Source organism: Monomorium pharaonis, chromosome 9 (genome assembly GCF_013373865.1).
Source record: "Monomorium pharaonis isolate MP-MQ-018 chromosome 9, ASM1337386v2, whole genome shotgun sequence".
Lineage (NCBI taxonomy): Eukaryota > Metazoa > Arthropoda > Insecta > Hymenoptera > Formicidae > Monomorium > Monomorium pharaonis.
The window spans coordinates 20884040-20899770 of NC_050475.1; the positions used below are offsets into that span (position 1 = coordinate 20884040).

General features: G+C 37.9%; 3 protein-coding genes across 11 annotated transcripts in view; 1 reads left to right on the plus strand and 2 right to left on the minus strand.

The window, feature by feature from the left end:
• The window catches only part of LOC105835356 (venom dipeptidyl peptidase 4), a 38466-nt gene extending 37189 nt beyond the window's left edge, over nt 1–1277 (minus strand). For 2 of the 5 annotated variants that reach the window (XM_028193400.2, XM_012678541.3), the window contains exons 1-4: nt 930–1271; nt 684–749; nt 435–490; nt 186–242 (exon numbers count right to left, since the gene is read on the minus strand). In XM_028193400.2, coding sequence (XP_028049201.2) covers nt 186–242; nt 435–453 — 76 coding nt within the window. In that variant the 5' untranslated portion in view covers nt 454–490; nt 684–749; nt 930–1271. Of the gene's footprint in view, nt 1–185; nt 243–434; nt 612–683; nt 750–929 lie in introns of those variants that run through there. The other 3 variants (XM_028193401.2, XM_028193403.2, XM_028193404.2) reach the window with 3 other exon arrangements.
• A 164-nt stretch (nt 1278–1441) lies between these two features.
• On the plus strand, nt 1442–5180 carry LOC105835359 (N-acetylglucosaminyl-phosphatidylinositol biosynthetic protein). Of its 3 annotated transcripts, XM_036291638.1 has the most exons (9): nt 1443–1702; nt 1832–1959; nt 2293–2449; nt 2840–3019; nt 3082–3316; nt 3405–3702; nt 4004–4134; nt 4219–4364; nt 4678–5180. In XM_036291638.1, exons 2-9 carry the CDS (start codon nt 1934–1936, stop codon nt 4747–4749), a joined length of 1245 nt encoding a protein of 414 aa, XP_036147531.1. In that variant the 5' UTR covers nt 1443–1702; nt 1832–1933; the 3' UTR covers nt 4750–5180. The 3 variants fall into 3 exon arrangements, with proteins under 3 accessions (XP_012534006.1, XP_036147531.1, XP_012534004.1); XM_012678552.3 differs by having other exon boundaries at nt 1442–1702; nt 1832–1940; nt 4004–4364; XM_012678550.3 differs by having other exon boundaries at nt 4004–4364.
• Nucleotides 5181–5237: 57 nt separating this feature from the next.
• Nucleotides 5238–14692, minus strand: LOC105835360 (GRB10-interacting GYF protein 2). Of its 3 annotated transcripts, none has more exons than XM_012678557.3 (16): nt 14350–14692; nt 13411–13455; nt 13093–13330; nt 12721–12894; nt 12374–12569; nt 12080–12290; nt 11022–11994; nt 10329–10691; nt 9858–10172; nt 9635–9727; nt 9049–9479; nt 8747–8945; nt 8477–8686; nt 7993–8398; nt 7705–7934; nt 5238–7519 (listed from the first exon to the last, which is right to left on the minus strand). In XM_012678557.3, the coding sequence occupies exons 2-16, from the start codon at nt 13440–13442 to the stop codon at nt 7394–7396; spliced, it is 4197 nt and encodes a 1398-aa protein (XP_012534011.1). In that variant the 5' UTR covers nt 13443–13455; nt 14350–14692; the 3' UTR covers nt 5238–7393. The 3 variants fall into 3 exon arrangements, with proteins under 3 accessions (XP_012534011.1, XP_012534010.1, XP_036147530.1); XM_012678556.3 differs by having other exon boundaries at nt 8744–8945; nt 14350–14691; XM_036291637.1 differs by lacking the exon at nt 14350–14692 and adding an exon at nt 13569–13825 and having other exon boundaries at nt 8744–8945.
• Between the last annotated feature and the right edge of the window lie 1039 nt (nt 14693–15731).

The following is a 15731-nucleotide window of genomic DNA, read 5'->3' on the forward strand; positions in this document are numbered from 1 at the left end:
ATTGAATATTATTAAAAAGTCATTTAAAAATAATATCAAAACCCTATCACAAAATCATCAAAAAAAGTTTATTAAATCATATTATGATTTTTCTATAGATGACTTTTACATGATATCATTTTGACTTTATTACGCCTATGTGTTCTACCTTGATTACGACTCAAAGTCAACGTGTGCACACTTACCAGTTGTGTGAATCGCGAATTTACTCGTGAAGCTGGACCGTCTCACGTCCGCGCGTTCTGCAAATGAGAAAGGGAATAAAATTAAAATGGCGGAAAATCACTTCTTTTTGCAGGATTAACTTGACGCGTCGCGATCGACAATGGGTCGCGCGATCGCGCTACGCGACACGATCCGCGTTCGATTGAATATCGAGAGGTACGCGCTTGAACGGAATTACGGCGGAAAATTAACATGCGTAACGCATTTACCAGTGATACGTGAGTCCATTCGCTCCGGAGCCGGTCCATCCCGCGTCCGCCGCGTTCTGCAAAAGAGATGCAAATGAAGATGAAGAATGGGATACGCCGCCACCCGCGTACAACTTCGCGCGGTTAACTTCACACGATAAAGCCGCGGCGCTACGTGACTTGCAATATTTGTTCGATCTATGGAAAAATCATGAACGCATATTTAAGAACAGCGCGTTGATTAATTATTAGGAAATAGATTTTACTTACCAAGTAGACATCGCGATTACATCCGCCCCATAATCGATCTCATAATCGTTTTAAGCTTACCACGTTCTGAAAATGAAAAAAGAATGCAACTGATATGACGAAAGGGGTTCCATTCCCTCGCGATCAACTTTACACGTTACGATCGCGCGATTACTCATCCACGCGACACGATCTGCGCTCGAATGAATATCGAGAGATACGCGTTCGAGCGGACTACAACACAAAGTCAATATACGTTACACTTACCAATTAAATGATTGACGATATGCCTCTCATTGTAGCGGCCAGTCATCCCGCGACTGTTACGTTCTGCAAAGGAGACGTGCGAATATGGCTCGAGATGACGAGAATCGTCTTCATCTTTGCGCGGTCAACTTCACGCGACAAAACTGGCGCCACGTATACTCGCGACGCGGCAACATTCCATATCTTACTTTTAATTTCACTTAGAATAGGCGTATTATACGCAATATATGATGATATTATGTTCGTCACGTCAATTATATGCGCGATATATCGTTGACCGACCAAATATATTACAGATCACACACACACACACACACACACACACACACACACACACACACACACATCATGGCATTGAATTCCTCTATAGAAACACTATAGAAACTATTTCAAATATATATTTCAATTGATAGCAAATATTAATGTAAGACTGGTATTGCACATATAGTACGGACATACACCAAAAAATGACTTCTTTACTGACAATGTCCGATAGGTAGATGAGGCCACGTAGTTCTACATTTGGCGCTGATGCTAGTTAAAAGACCGCTCTTAGATTTTTCTCTGTACCAAACATTAAATTTGCGAAAAAAACTCATAAGAATGAAGACAGTCCGAGATTTATCAAATTCGAGAATTCCTCAAGACTGAGAGCTCGACAAACGGACTGACTTGTTGGATCTCGTGCGTAAATTCGAGATTTTTTCTCTCACGGTTGAGGTTAGAAACGCTTTCCGGACATTCTATTATTATACGACATCCCGAATCCACAGGTATGCGCTAGTTCATCCTTCCATTATTCATTATCATCGCGAATCAGCGTTGATTAGAGATGCATGAATGCGATCCAAGGTATACCGACGCGCATGATGGGATAGTAACGAATTTATTATTGGGTGCAGGTATCGACGCGGTGAGTGGACACGCGGGACACGCCTGGCGATGATACGGCGAATTTACAGCCGCATAAGATACAGCAACGTGAATCATGCACGAATGTGAAGATGAACGGTACAAAACACAAAATATGGTTTGTATAGTATCTCACTCTTTCCCAGATAAACAAGTTTTCTAAGTAGTGCGAGTGTATTACTCTCAAAACATTTTTTAATGGCATGCTTCTATGATGTTAAAATATATTTTAAAATATAATAAACATATCAATGCATACATATAATAATGTCATTTATTTTTATTTAAATTGATATAGATTCTTTAAAAACTAATTATAATTAATAAAATAATTTTTATAATTCTTATACTCTATTTAAGGAACAAATGACTCGTTCCACCTGAGAATTAAAGGGTTAATATATGTTATTTATTTTACTGTATATATTTGACATAATATCGTTTTGTACAGCATGGTTTCAGATTTCTTTTATCCAAACATGGGTGGTGTTGAAGAGCACATTTTCAATTTGTCCCAATGCCTACTGGAGCATGGACACAAAGTAGTGATACTTACCCACTCCTATGGGGATAGGGTAGGAATAAGATACATGACAAATGGTTTGAAAGTATATTTCATTTTTATTCAATTAAGCTTGATCTGTAGTAGATATAGTAAGCCCTCAGTTTTATGCTCCAAGCTGTAAACTGACATTTTTCTGATGCTGTCTTAAAAACATTTTATTAAATATTACTTTAATCTGCCAAATTTTAATAATAGAATTTGAATTAATACTTGGGTAAAAATTTACAATACAATAACATTCTAGAATTAAATTTTAATCCCTAAAATTTAAGTAAGCTGGTCAGATTGTAACTATACAGTTTAGTGCTTAGAGAAAATTAATATTACAACTCTTGGAGTTTAAAGCAAAAGATTACTTACTATATCTGTTATAGATTGGTCTTTTACACAGTTCTGTTTCTCTATTTTCTCACACTCTTATATCTTGTTCAAGGTATATTATATCCCTGTCAAGGTTTTCTACAATCAGTGTGTTCTTCCAACGATGATTTGCTCTCTTCCACTCATTAGGTATATCTTTATAAGAGAGGAAATACAGATAATACATGGTCATTCCGCATTCTCTGCTTTAGCACATGAGGGGATGCTGATTGGTAGATTAATGGGTCTGAAAGTAAGTCTTGGGTATGCTAGGTAACGATAGGTAGTACAAAGTGACTAATGCTGTGTTTTTAGACAGTTTTCACGGATCATTCTCTTTTTGGTTTTGCGGATGCATCCGCCATCTTGACAAACAAGTTTCTCGAAATATCGCTAGTTGATTGCAATCATTGCATATGTGTGTCTCATACTGGAAAGGAAAATACAGTATTACGAGCCAAGGTGCAAAAGGAAAAGGTATCGGTTATCCCGAATGCCGTCGACACCGCATTATTTACGCCTGACATCAGTAAACGAAACAACGATTTTAGTAAGTTTTAGATTTTGAAGAAATCTTTTCGGTCGCACGAAGAATCGTACCATTCTAGTTGCTATAATTGTAATATCATAAATTTCAGTTACCATAGTTATAATATCGCGATTGGTGTATAGAAAGGGTGTTGACCTTTTAGCCCACATAATACCCGAAATCTGTTCACGTCATAAGAATGTACAATTTCTAATCGGCGGAGATGGTCCGAAAAGATGGCTCATAGAAGAGGTGCGGGAAAGAAATCTATTGCAACACAGAGTTACCTTGTTAGGCAGTCTAGAGCACTCTCAAGTCAGACACGTTCTGAACAAGGGCCATATCTTCCTGAATACAAGTCTGACAGAAGCTTATTGTATGGCTATTGTAGAAGCAGCTTCTTGTGGGTAGGCTTGCGACATGATGCATTTTATCTTGTCTTATATTTATATATGAAATTAATAATTTCTTTCCGTTCTATAAAACAGCATCTTTCTAATTTTTCTACTTGGGTATCTCTTTTTTTATCATATTATTAAATATATTTAAAAGTATCACTAAAACATCAAAGAAAAAGTATTAGGAACTAATAAGTTAATTTGGGGATTTCTAACCTTAATTTTTTAAATAATTATCACAATTCTTTTACTAATAAGATTACAAATAACGAAAGTTCACGAATAACATGAAGATAATATTATTTTATAGTCTACAAGTAGTGTCGACGAAAGTTGGAGGTATTCCGGAAGTTTTACCACCAGATCTAATTTATCTTGTGGAACCCACTGTACCTGCATTAATTGAAGGGCTGGAGACAGCTATATTGGATTACAAAAAGGGTAATGTTGAATGCCCTTTTGAAATACATAGAAGGATAGGTTTATATTATAATTGGTTTAATATTACTAAACGTACGGAAATAGTGTACAATTTAGTGAAATGTGAAGCGAAGAGAAATCTAGGGCAGCAATTAGCTAGTCAAATACAAAGCGGCGTATTGGCCTATCTGCTTGTGGTCTCGTTGTGTTATATAATATTACAAATTCTGGAATTTCTCGTCCCAAGAAAGGTAATTAAAAAAATTGAGATTGTTTGGCATATACGCATTTCTGTTAAATATTTTACTATTTTTTAAATATTATCTTAATTCATATATCATACTTTTTTAATTTTATCTAATTTGTTTTGTTTATGTTAACTTTAAATTTTATCTTTCAAAATTGCTTGTGTGTGTGTGTGTGTGTGTGTATGTATATAATATATATATATATATATATATATATATATATATATATATATAATGTATATCAAAGATATTGTTTATGTCTACAAGAAAGTAAATATAAAAATTTATATTAAAGAAAATAAATATAAATTTTCAGTATATCGATATTGCACGAGATTACAACAATATTCATGTTGTACCATCCAATGGGAAAGGAAAAGAAGATTAATATCATCATAAATGTCTGAAATATAAACTTCTCAATGTGTTCAAGTATTTTATTCTATACTTCGAAAATATTCCAGAAAACTCATTTTCTGAAAAAATGACTGTTATACAGGTAATCATGGTATATCTCCGCGTAAGAAGAACAATCTCTCTCATCGTTGCATTTATTATTAATAAATTTTTTAAGAAATATAATTATGTACACACGTGTATATATGTGTGTGTGTGTGTGTGTGTGTGTGTGTGTTGTGTGCGTGTGTGTAGACAGTGTTGTACACAGAGAGATAACAATACGCAAAGTACAAATGTCACGATATACTTGTATGTATATAAGATTATAACTGAAAAACTATAACAAATTTTATTTGTTATATCATCTTGCTTTTGTAATTTGTATCACTTTAAAATAAACGGCATTTATGGTAGTCAACATCCAAATACTGATATCGTCAATCCAAACATTAGACTTGTGAAAATAATATTAAGTTGTCCATTAAATGATCTTTTATTATGATACATGACATCGTATGAATCAATGCATAACATGTAATAACAATTCGTAACGATATCCAACCGCAACGCCGCTCACCCCGCGCATACATTTAATATATATGTTTAAGAAAGATTTATTGCGCCATTAGCATTACAAAATATCGTCGCGTGTGTATTACGAATCGTTTGTGTTTAACTTTTAAAACAATTCGCGCTAATTTTTTAAGCAGTTATTTGTAGCAATATGTGGAGTAAAAAGGTTAATTCATGCTTATGCAATCCCGCCGTACAACATTACCATATATCAATATCTTTTCGAGGGCTTTTCTTCTTTTTGTAAGAACCAAAGAAATTACTATTTTTAATTTGTAGTTTTATCACAAAAATGCTGTATTCAGAAGTCATTATCCGCATACAGAGTATATAAAGTATATATTAACTTACAAGAAAAAAACATTTTCATACATTCATCTTGTAACAAGAAGTATGTTGTTATGTGTATGTGTGCGAGTGCGTGCGCCCGCACGCGTGTATGTGTGAAAGATTTTGAATTTTGATATATAAATTAACTTACAAAATAATAAGAAAGCCAAATTGAAAATATAATAATATTTATTTCATTAAGTTGTACGTTAGATACAATAATAGAATATTGATACAATATCAATTATCAGTTTTTTTTATTATATCGCTTTAATTGGTTTGTTTAATCATCACTATATTATTCTGTACATTAAATCTATTTATACATAAATCTTTTCATGTAAGGGTCTATGGTCTTCTCCTATTTTCGATGTTATATAAGAGAAGATCAATGAACCTTAATTAACAACCATCATAATATTACGAGTGGTCAGATCTGTCACAACATTCCACGCTTATCCAACGTCGTATCTGTGTCAATGCATATTAATTAGTCCAATTAGAAAAAAACAAAATAAACATTCTTAAAAGTGCTAAAAAGTAGTTATGGATTTTCTTTAACTACATTTATAGTTATAAAATAAAACTTTACAAAAAAAATACATTTTTCTCTGTGCACGTATTGCATCTTCTAAATCTCCCATAAGTCTTTCGTATTTTTGAATGTGTTTACTGTTACAATTGACTATCAATGTGTAAAAGTCTATGCCGACGAGACAATGAGATCCATATATGCAATAATTAATGTTATCAGGATTTTATGTATTACCGATATTATCGTAATGCCTTGAGTAATACGTATTATGAATATTATTTTTAATTGCTATTGTTTCTACTGCGAAACTGAAAGTTTTTTTTAATGAATAATGCTATACAGAGTCAAAAGTCTAGTTTTATTTCCTAAACTATCCTCATAAAATATCATCATTTTGAATTGTTCTTATTATTCCAGAATATAATACAAGTATTCTGTTCTGTTATCAATGGTCGCAGTCCCTTTGTATATACTGCAATATTATGACGACGAAGAGGTATTAAAAGTGAAGGAAGATTTCTCGTGCTTGAAATGCACTTTTAAATCACTTGCAAAATGTGTACTACAAGTAATAATATAAAGTAAATCTCTTTTCTCGACGTGTATTTGCGATGAAGCAAAAATCCATAGGATTCAACAAGGACAAATACTGACGCACCGTATATTCAGTACTTGATGTGAAGGTGATGATTTTCACAATCTCAAGCACATTCTAATGTTATTTTTTTTCAATGAACACCTTTACATACACATATTGCTATTGACTGCCACATATCCGCATGCACGATTATCATCGATCGGGATACTTTCTCCTTTCGTATGTATTTTAAGTGACGATGACGAGATGAAATGTTATAAAAGTTTCCAACCTTAATTGTCGTGTACATAGGAAAAAGTAAGTCCGTCTTCTTTCATGCGAAATATTCTTTGAGTAGTATGTACAATGGTTTTTTTTGTGTAATGTAAGAAAATAACGCCACGCTCAGCCGGTCCTAAATAAAAATCACCGGCGATCGACTCCAAAAGGATGAGCTTCTTTCTTCGTGTGTTGGATTGTAAAAAGTCTTCACATGCTTTAAGAGATATATCCATGTGGATTTCTCAGCACCGGTTTGGCATGTACAATAAATAAATAACAAACCGTTTAATGAAACGAGCGTTGCATCATTTCTAGGAGGTAAATTGGTGAAACAGCTCAGACGCCTTCGCCATAATCGCGATCACCTACGTTAATACGATCGGGAGCAGCGGTTACACTGAAGCCAAGGATCCTGTTATCCACTTTGAACATCTTTCCCTTCTTTGGTTTCTTGGATTTTCCCTGGAACAAAGAATTCCTTAATATTCAGTTTCGTAGATACATTTATTTATACTTGACTCAATTTTGCTTATATATTTTACTAATTTAATATTAAAATAATGAAAATTTTTAGTGAAAATGTTTATTTTAACAAAGCTAATTAAATAATATTATTATTATGACCTAATAGTAAAACAAAAATATACCTTAACTTCTTGAAATTCTGCAGGTGCATTTGGATTAACGGCAGGTGCTGGCTTGCACAAGTCGTCCGCTTGCGCCTGAGGACGTTGTGCCGATCGCCACTTGCTTCGTTTCTCAAGAAATTGCTTGGCAAATTCCGTGCTTTGCTTTGTATCCCCGAGATAAACGCGAACGTACTCCTTAACTTCATACGCCGATTCGATGTCTCGCAAAAATCCAACGAACGTAGGGACTGCAAAATACATACGTATAGGAAGACGAAATTCGTAAGAAAACTACATGACACTTACTATCCACAGACGCTTGTATACCGCTCAATGCTTTATTACACCATTGCGTGAATTCGTCAGTCTTGGCAGTGTTCTGTTCAAACAATTTCTTCACTAGTTCCTCTTCTCTCTTATTCTTATTTTTGGATGCTTTATTGTTGCTATTTTGCTGCTGTTGCTGCTGGCTAGAGGCAGGTTTTGCACTTGTAGCTTGTTTAGCTGGTTGTTTCGTAGTAGTCGATGACTTAACGGGTGTAGGATCCCAGAAACCAGTAGTACCGGAATTCGTGGACCACACTTGACTGTTCGACGCATTCGAATTAGCCCAGTTCAAGCACTGCGACGCCGTACCCCATATTCCAGCGTTCTGCAGCATATTCGCGGATTCTTTCTGGCCAGCTTTTTCCAATCGTTCTCTTTCCTGTTGCTAAAATATTTCAATTTTTCATCGCACAATCTTTCGAAAACAATATTTCGTCACTCATATTCAAGAGGCAATAAGTACCTTTATTTTATCGACGCGCTCCTGCTCCTCTTGCTGAATTTGCGCGAGACTCTTCACTTGGAGAGGTTTACTAGAGGCAATAGCTTTTTCCGCCCATTTGAATTGCAATCGCTTTGACGAGTCGATTGCCGATGTCTCGTGTGCCTGCTCTACTGCTTTCTGCTGTGCCAATTGTTGCTGCATCAATTGCTGTTGAAGCCGTTGTTCCTCCTGTAAGAAAGTAATAAACATAGACATGACGCTACATGATAAGTGTAAATGACTTACCACTTTTTTTTCTTTCTCGAGTCTCTGAATTTCGGCAAGGGAAGCGGGATGAGTGGCGGGAGCGAGGGTGCGTGGAGCTTGAGCCCATGGAGATTTATTTCTCTCTTGAAGCTTACGCAACGCCTCGGCTTCTCTTCGCCGTTGGTCCGCACGACGAGCTTGCTCTTCTATTTCCGCCTGCCGTCGCGCCTCCGCCTCTTTCCTGTAAGTTTCATCATCATTATAAATTTAGTTCATGTATTCGATTGTCACTTTATTTATTGATATTTCATTAGTGTTTATTAAGATAATTCTAACCGACATACCTGATTCTCTCTTCTTCCTGCCTTTTTTGTTCTTCTTCTAATTTCTTTTTCTTTTCCTCTTCCTTCTTCTGTTTTTCTTCTTGTTTTTTAAATTCTTCTCGCTTTCTCTTTTCCTCTTCTTGTTTCTTCTTTAAATTTTCTTCCTCTTGCTTCCTCTTTTCTTCACGCTTTTTCTCTTCTTCCTTACGTTTTTTCTCTTCTTTCTTCTTTAGCTCTTCTTCTTGCTTCCGTTTTTCCTCTTCTTTCCGTTTTTTTTCCTCCTCTTTTCTCTTTCTTTCTTCATCTTTACGTTTCGCTTCCTCAGCTTGTCTAGCCTGTTCTTCTTTTAACTTCCTCTTTACATTCTCCTCTTCCATTTGACGCTGCAATTCTTCCTGCTTTCTTAATTCTTCCTTTTTTCTATCCTCTTGTAACTTAAGATTTTGTTCTTCCTATAAAAAGAGAATTATTAATTATTCTTAACTACATGAAAAAATTATACAAAAGAATACACACACACACACACACACACACACACACACACACACACACACATATATATATATATATATATATATATGAGAGAACCAAACAAAAATTAATTTACCAATATCTGCTGCTCGGTTTTCATATCCTTAGCATGTATATCCCATAGAGAACCAGGTAATTGTCCTGGTGGCATCGCGGGAATGGGCCCGACCTGGAAAATGAGATGCTTATAGATAAACAAAATTAAATAAATCGTCAAGTATTTTTACATTTAAGTTTTATGTGTAAGTGCAAAGATACTATTACATTTGTCGATCCTAATTTATAACAAGGTAACACACCTGCGCTAACCAATTCTGCGCATTAAATTGGGGGGGAACCATTTGTGGCGGCGGTTGCGGCCAAACGGTGTCCATGTGAGTAGTCGTTGCCTGTGGATGACCGTTCGTGTTGACATTAAGTTGACGCAGTAAAGACTTTATTGGATTGTCTTCCTGCGTCGGCGTTGGAGCCGGAGCGATATTTGGTTGTTGCATCGTGGGTTGCATACTGCCCATCTGTTGGATAAGCTGTTGTATAGGATCTACCGTAGTCGGATGGGCAGGCGTAGTCGTATGTGGATTTGTTGGCAAGTGAGTCTCAGGTTGTGTCTTCGCCTGCGTAATATTGTGCGTTATCACAAAGTGAATATCAAATAATTATCACATTCTTTTACTAATAAGATTACAAATTAAATATTAATTATTTAATATTTAATTTGTAATCTTATTAGTAAAATTATTTAATATTGAATGAAAATATGCCAAGATTACTTGTTGCATTTGAGTAAACAATTGCATAACAGGATTAGTCGTCTGAGACGCTAGGTGAGGCACAAACGGATTTGTTGCTATCGGCACTTCCGGAATTTCCTGCATTCCGTCTTGTATGACATACTGCAGAATCAACTGATTCTGTTCCATAGGACTCAGCGAAGACCAGTGTTCCGACTGCGATAATTTCGCTATCGCTGATGTTCTCATCTGCCTAAACAACATCTGATTGTGCAGCATCTGCATCTGTTGATATGTCATTAATAGCAATGGATCTTCTAATCCGGCCTTTGGCATAGCACCAGGGACTAGTCCAGCCGGTACGGTGGGATTAGGAACAGGTGGAATCACCTGATCCACTAACTAAGAATAAAAATAATTGATCTTATTAATACAAATGTGTATCCAACAGTAATTGAAAAATTAAGAGAATGCAGTAATAATATATAACTTTATAAGTTTTATTTTCGAAATCTCTGAATTTTCTTCTATGTCACAAAACTTGAATGTTAAAGATGACAAAATTCATCCTTCTCTCTTTTATTCTCTTCTTTAATATTATTCAAACTTTAAACTTCATACTTTTCTTAACATTATATAAACTGGTTACACTGATGTGATCTATATATAAGTTTTTGAATTAGTAAAATAACTTTAAAACAAAATAAAGTATACGTAATAAATATGCTATACCTTTAATGGAGGTATTGGTGGACCAGGCGTGAACGGTACTCTTCCAAACATTTTTATCAAATCACCAAGCGTGGCGTACCTTTCATCGCAAGTTCTTCTCACCAATAATCCCGTACTAAAGTAACCGGCTTTACACCATTCAGCCATTTCGCTAGCTAAAAAGGGTCCCTGAACTTCGCCTTGCGGATCACGATAAAACCATTTTTCCTGATTACTTGTGGAGGAAACCGCGGAAGGTTGGTTACCAATTGGAGGAGGGACACAAGAAGTGACTGTCTTCTCCTTGTGATTCTCTTCATCTGCCATTAATTTGGCTACCAGAGCGGCGGCTTCCTCCTTCATTCTATCCAGGTCATCTTCAGTTCTTTGCCTGACATTAGCAGTTCCTGTGTTATGTACGAGCTTTGGATGCTCTATAGGAACCGATAGATTGATCGCAGCAGGCACGCACTGCGGCTCTGTTTTGATCTCCGTCTGTACGTTCTCCTTATCATGAGCTCCACTCGGAGACTCGCTAGATTTCTCACCTGAAGTCTCGACTTTATCCACATTCGCGGCGGGTCCGACAGTCTTCTTCTGCAAAAGATCTACAGATGACACTGAAGTTTTCGTGGGAATGCTCTCAGTCGACGGCACAGTGGTCGACTTAGTAGAGGGTGAGTTACATCTCTTCTCTTTTTCTGTAGAATCATCCTTATCTTCAAGCGAATCCAATGGTTTTGAACGTTCCTTGCTTAATGTATTGGTTACTGTATTATTTATATGGCGATTCAAAGATTGAGCAGAACTCGTTCCATATGGCTTGCTACTAGGTCTCGCTACATTGGAAGCACTTCCCTCCGACACGCGTCGAGTTCTACCCTGTTGAGAGGCACCCGCCGCACCATCCTCGTCATCATCCGAATACATTCCACCATGAAATGCGCCAGAAGAATCAAAACTGCCGCCACTTTCAGCTGGATTCTCCGTTGCCCTAAAATATAAAATTTAGGATAACAAAATATGAAAATTTGTAAAACATATATTCTATAAATATTTAGTATAATTATTTAATATACCATTCAGGTAGATTGTCATGATTATCATGATGATTTGATTCCCAAGTGCGAGCGGTACGAGGTGGGGGATGATGACTTGAATCGTGGGAAGGTCTATGGTTCCCCCGATGCTCCCATCTTCCCGATCCGCCTCTACCCTCGTCTCCATCGCCCTCGTTTCGATCCAACCTGTCCCGGTCCATGCTGCCACCCTCACGCCAACTACTTCGTCCTAATATAAATATATCGTTTTAACATATTAATATATACATATAACATTCCTTAAAAAATATAAAGAATAAGGTGTGCATTTACCCCACTTGCGCCAACTATCTTCATCTTCTCCACGATGACGTCTCCAATTACTCTCCATAAGCGAACTACCACTTGTTCCGCGATTTAGTTCCTTTCTAGGACTAGTCGACCCATTCCATTCTCCTGGATCTGAAGCGCCATTTCTTTCTGACCAGCCACGCTCGCTTTGAGATCTATCAAATGGTCTATTTCTCCCCTATAAATAAAATTCATGCACTCTCTTTATTCTGTGAGAAAGACATATATTACTTATATTATATACATGTATATATAAAAAATAGAAAAAAACGCACTTAAAATAAAATATTAAAAAACAATCTCTTAAAGAAAGGAACAAAACTCCGTACCTGGAATGATTGACCCTCGATTCGGATCCCATCATTGGAGTCATCAAAACCAACTCCACGTGAAAAGTGAGACGAATACAAGCTTCCTCTTCCAGTTCGACCACGTCCACGATCTACACTGCTGCCTCTTCCACGGCTACCACTAATATTAGTTATCCCTCCATTCCACATACGCTGCAAAATTCACATACATATAAACATTTATAAAAAATATTTTATAAAAGAAATTTATTCTAATTTGACATAATTTTTAATAGCAAAAGAACCAAGCCAAAAATTTATTTTAAAATTGAATTAAACTATGCTTCATACAATATAAAGAAAAGAATATGAAAAAACAGTATTGTGTTTTATATACACTTGTCTAGTTACCGTTTCATCATCTGTCATGGTTGTGAGAGCCAGTGGAAGCTGAGTTTTCTCCACATATAACATTGGAAAGGATACTAGGAACGGCTCCGAAGGTTTACAGTTGCGATCAAATAAGGCCAACATTTCCTCACGGCCATATCTATGCTCTGCTAGTTGATAGCGAGGTGTACTCAACGTTGTGGTTCCTCCGCCACCACTACCAGCATTGCAACTGTCTCCTGACCCAACCTTGCGCAACCTACAATATGACATAATGAATACAATGTAATTATAAACTTAATTAAATAACTGTTCTAATTTGTTTTATGAGCCACATACCATTCTGGACCAAATTTCATGGAATCCGTCATGATGCACTATCACCTGAAAAAAGAATACCAAAGGTCATCAAATAAAACCAGTTGCTCATAATAAAGAAGCATACAATCCAGCAACAAATGTATTATTATAAAGACAAATATTAGAAAGCATCTTACAAAAATATCATAAAGATCTGTTATATGACAGTTCAAAGATGTCTTTTTCATTGGATGCTGAACGATGTTCATAAAACATAAATATTTGCAAGATCACAATAAAAATCAGCAGAGAAAGCTGGGAGACAGCAGATTAACGCAGCTCCTCGTGGAAGGTTTCAGGAAGACCAAAAAATGTGCTCGCTATCGCGATGAGAAGCTCATCATCTGTTACCATCGTACGACGTAATGCATGTGTGCGAAAAATCGAACGTGATTTTGGGCGAATATACAGGTTTATACCTGTTGCGTCGATCCGAAGGCGTATTATCGAATTGTACGCGCGCGTACTCTGACAAACGCGTGACAGCACGTAAAGTTACGTAGAGAAAGAGAGAGAGAGAGAGAGAGAGACTAAAGACCGAACGTGGAGAGTAACATAACAGACAGCAGCGCGAGGCGGTCGTTAATCGCATGTATCTTCGGGGGGGACTCGCGTCCATGGCGTCGCGACGGACGGATGACGGGGGCGTCGGGCGCGTGTCGTGGACGCGCCGCAGTTGCGAGATGGTCAGCAGCGCATCCTCGCTTACTCGCGACATAAATCGTAGAGCGTGGAAGAGGTGGTCGCTTCGCGAGCCAAGGTGGCAACATTAACCAAACTTTTTTTGCCAGCGAACATCGGGATGGTCTGCACGCGTGGCGGATCGCATGAAGGCCACGCAGAAGACGCGCACAGGCCAGATCCCCGCACGGTCGCGCGAGAGTTCGATTACGCGGCGGAGGTTCTCCTGAGAAATACCTTTGCTGATCGTCGGAATTACTGAGGACAGCGATACAACACACCAATATGGCTGATGGTTTTTTTTGGAATGAGGCGCATGCGAGGGCACCGTGGTCGTGGTCCTATGGTATGCCTGGGAGGAGGCGTGGAAAGTCACTAGGATCATCGCGCATATGCTGCGCAGAGAACAAGCCGGACGGGATGAGAAAATGGATTGGAGGACAGGACACGTGTGTAAAACGTGTCCATTGACGCCTCTCCCGGATTTTGTCAATTTTCGAGGATTCTCTCAGCAGAGAGGAACCTGAGAGCGGTCATCGCGTCGTTTTAGGTGTTTTCATCCATCAGCGCCTCTATGTGCACAAAATGTGCACATTGAACTATGTAGTCAAATATCAATAAATCCCGTAGGTAATGTGCATGACTGAATTTCTTCTATGCTATGTCCACGTTTATTTGGTTCTGTTTCATGCTATACCAGTAAATTTTACAATTATATGCATTCATATTTTAAATCTGTTTTATGCAAATGTGCATAATCGTGTTCTATAAATGTGCAATACTGACACTGAACAGATATAGCAAGAATTAAACAGAACCAAAATATTTTATCTCGCATCACGTTTATCACATATCATTTTGTTCCACATATACATGATAAAAATTCACTCACCGATTGCTGTCGCTGCTCCTGATGCTGCTGCTATTACTGCTACATTCCTTTTCCAGAATACCGAGTCGCTCCATGGATGCCGGCCGCTTTCTGCTGACATCATACTGCTGTTCTCGAACCACATTAATAATGATCGCACATTAATAACGATCGCCCGATATTTTATTCGGCAATCCCGATATTACAGATAATATATCACGCACGAGTAAAACATAAACCGCGCGCGAGAATTTCACTTGGCGCGACCATATTTCATATGCTCGCACGACGACTAGTAGCACTTCACTTAATTCACTCGCGATATTCTACCGAACGAGCAAACACTTTGCTCGAACGCGCACGCGAACACTTCACTCGAAACCAAAGGCAAACGCACGATGCCGCGTTTTACACATGAATACGACCTCACATGACTCGCGTATCGTTTGCTAGCACGACCGACGGCACTCTCAACACAACACCGTACCTGCACAACACCGGACAATTCAATTCTGAACACACGAGGCACGCAGAGACACGCACGGAGTCGACAGAGCGTCCGACCGGCGCTGTAGTGGCGTACGTGACTGGGGAGCGCGGAGCAACGGAGCAACATGGCGGCAGCGACGCAGGCGCGGCGAGTGGCGCCGACTAGCGCCGAGTACCGCCGAGTCTGCCTGCCTAGTCACGTACGGCCGCTGCCGCCGCCATGTTGCTCCGCGCTCCAGCGCCGGTCGGACGCATCGGA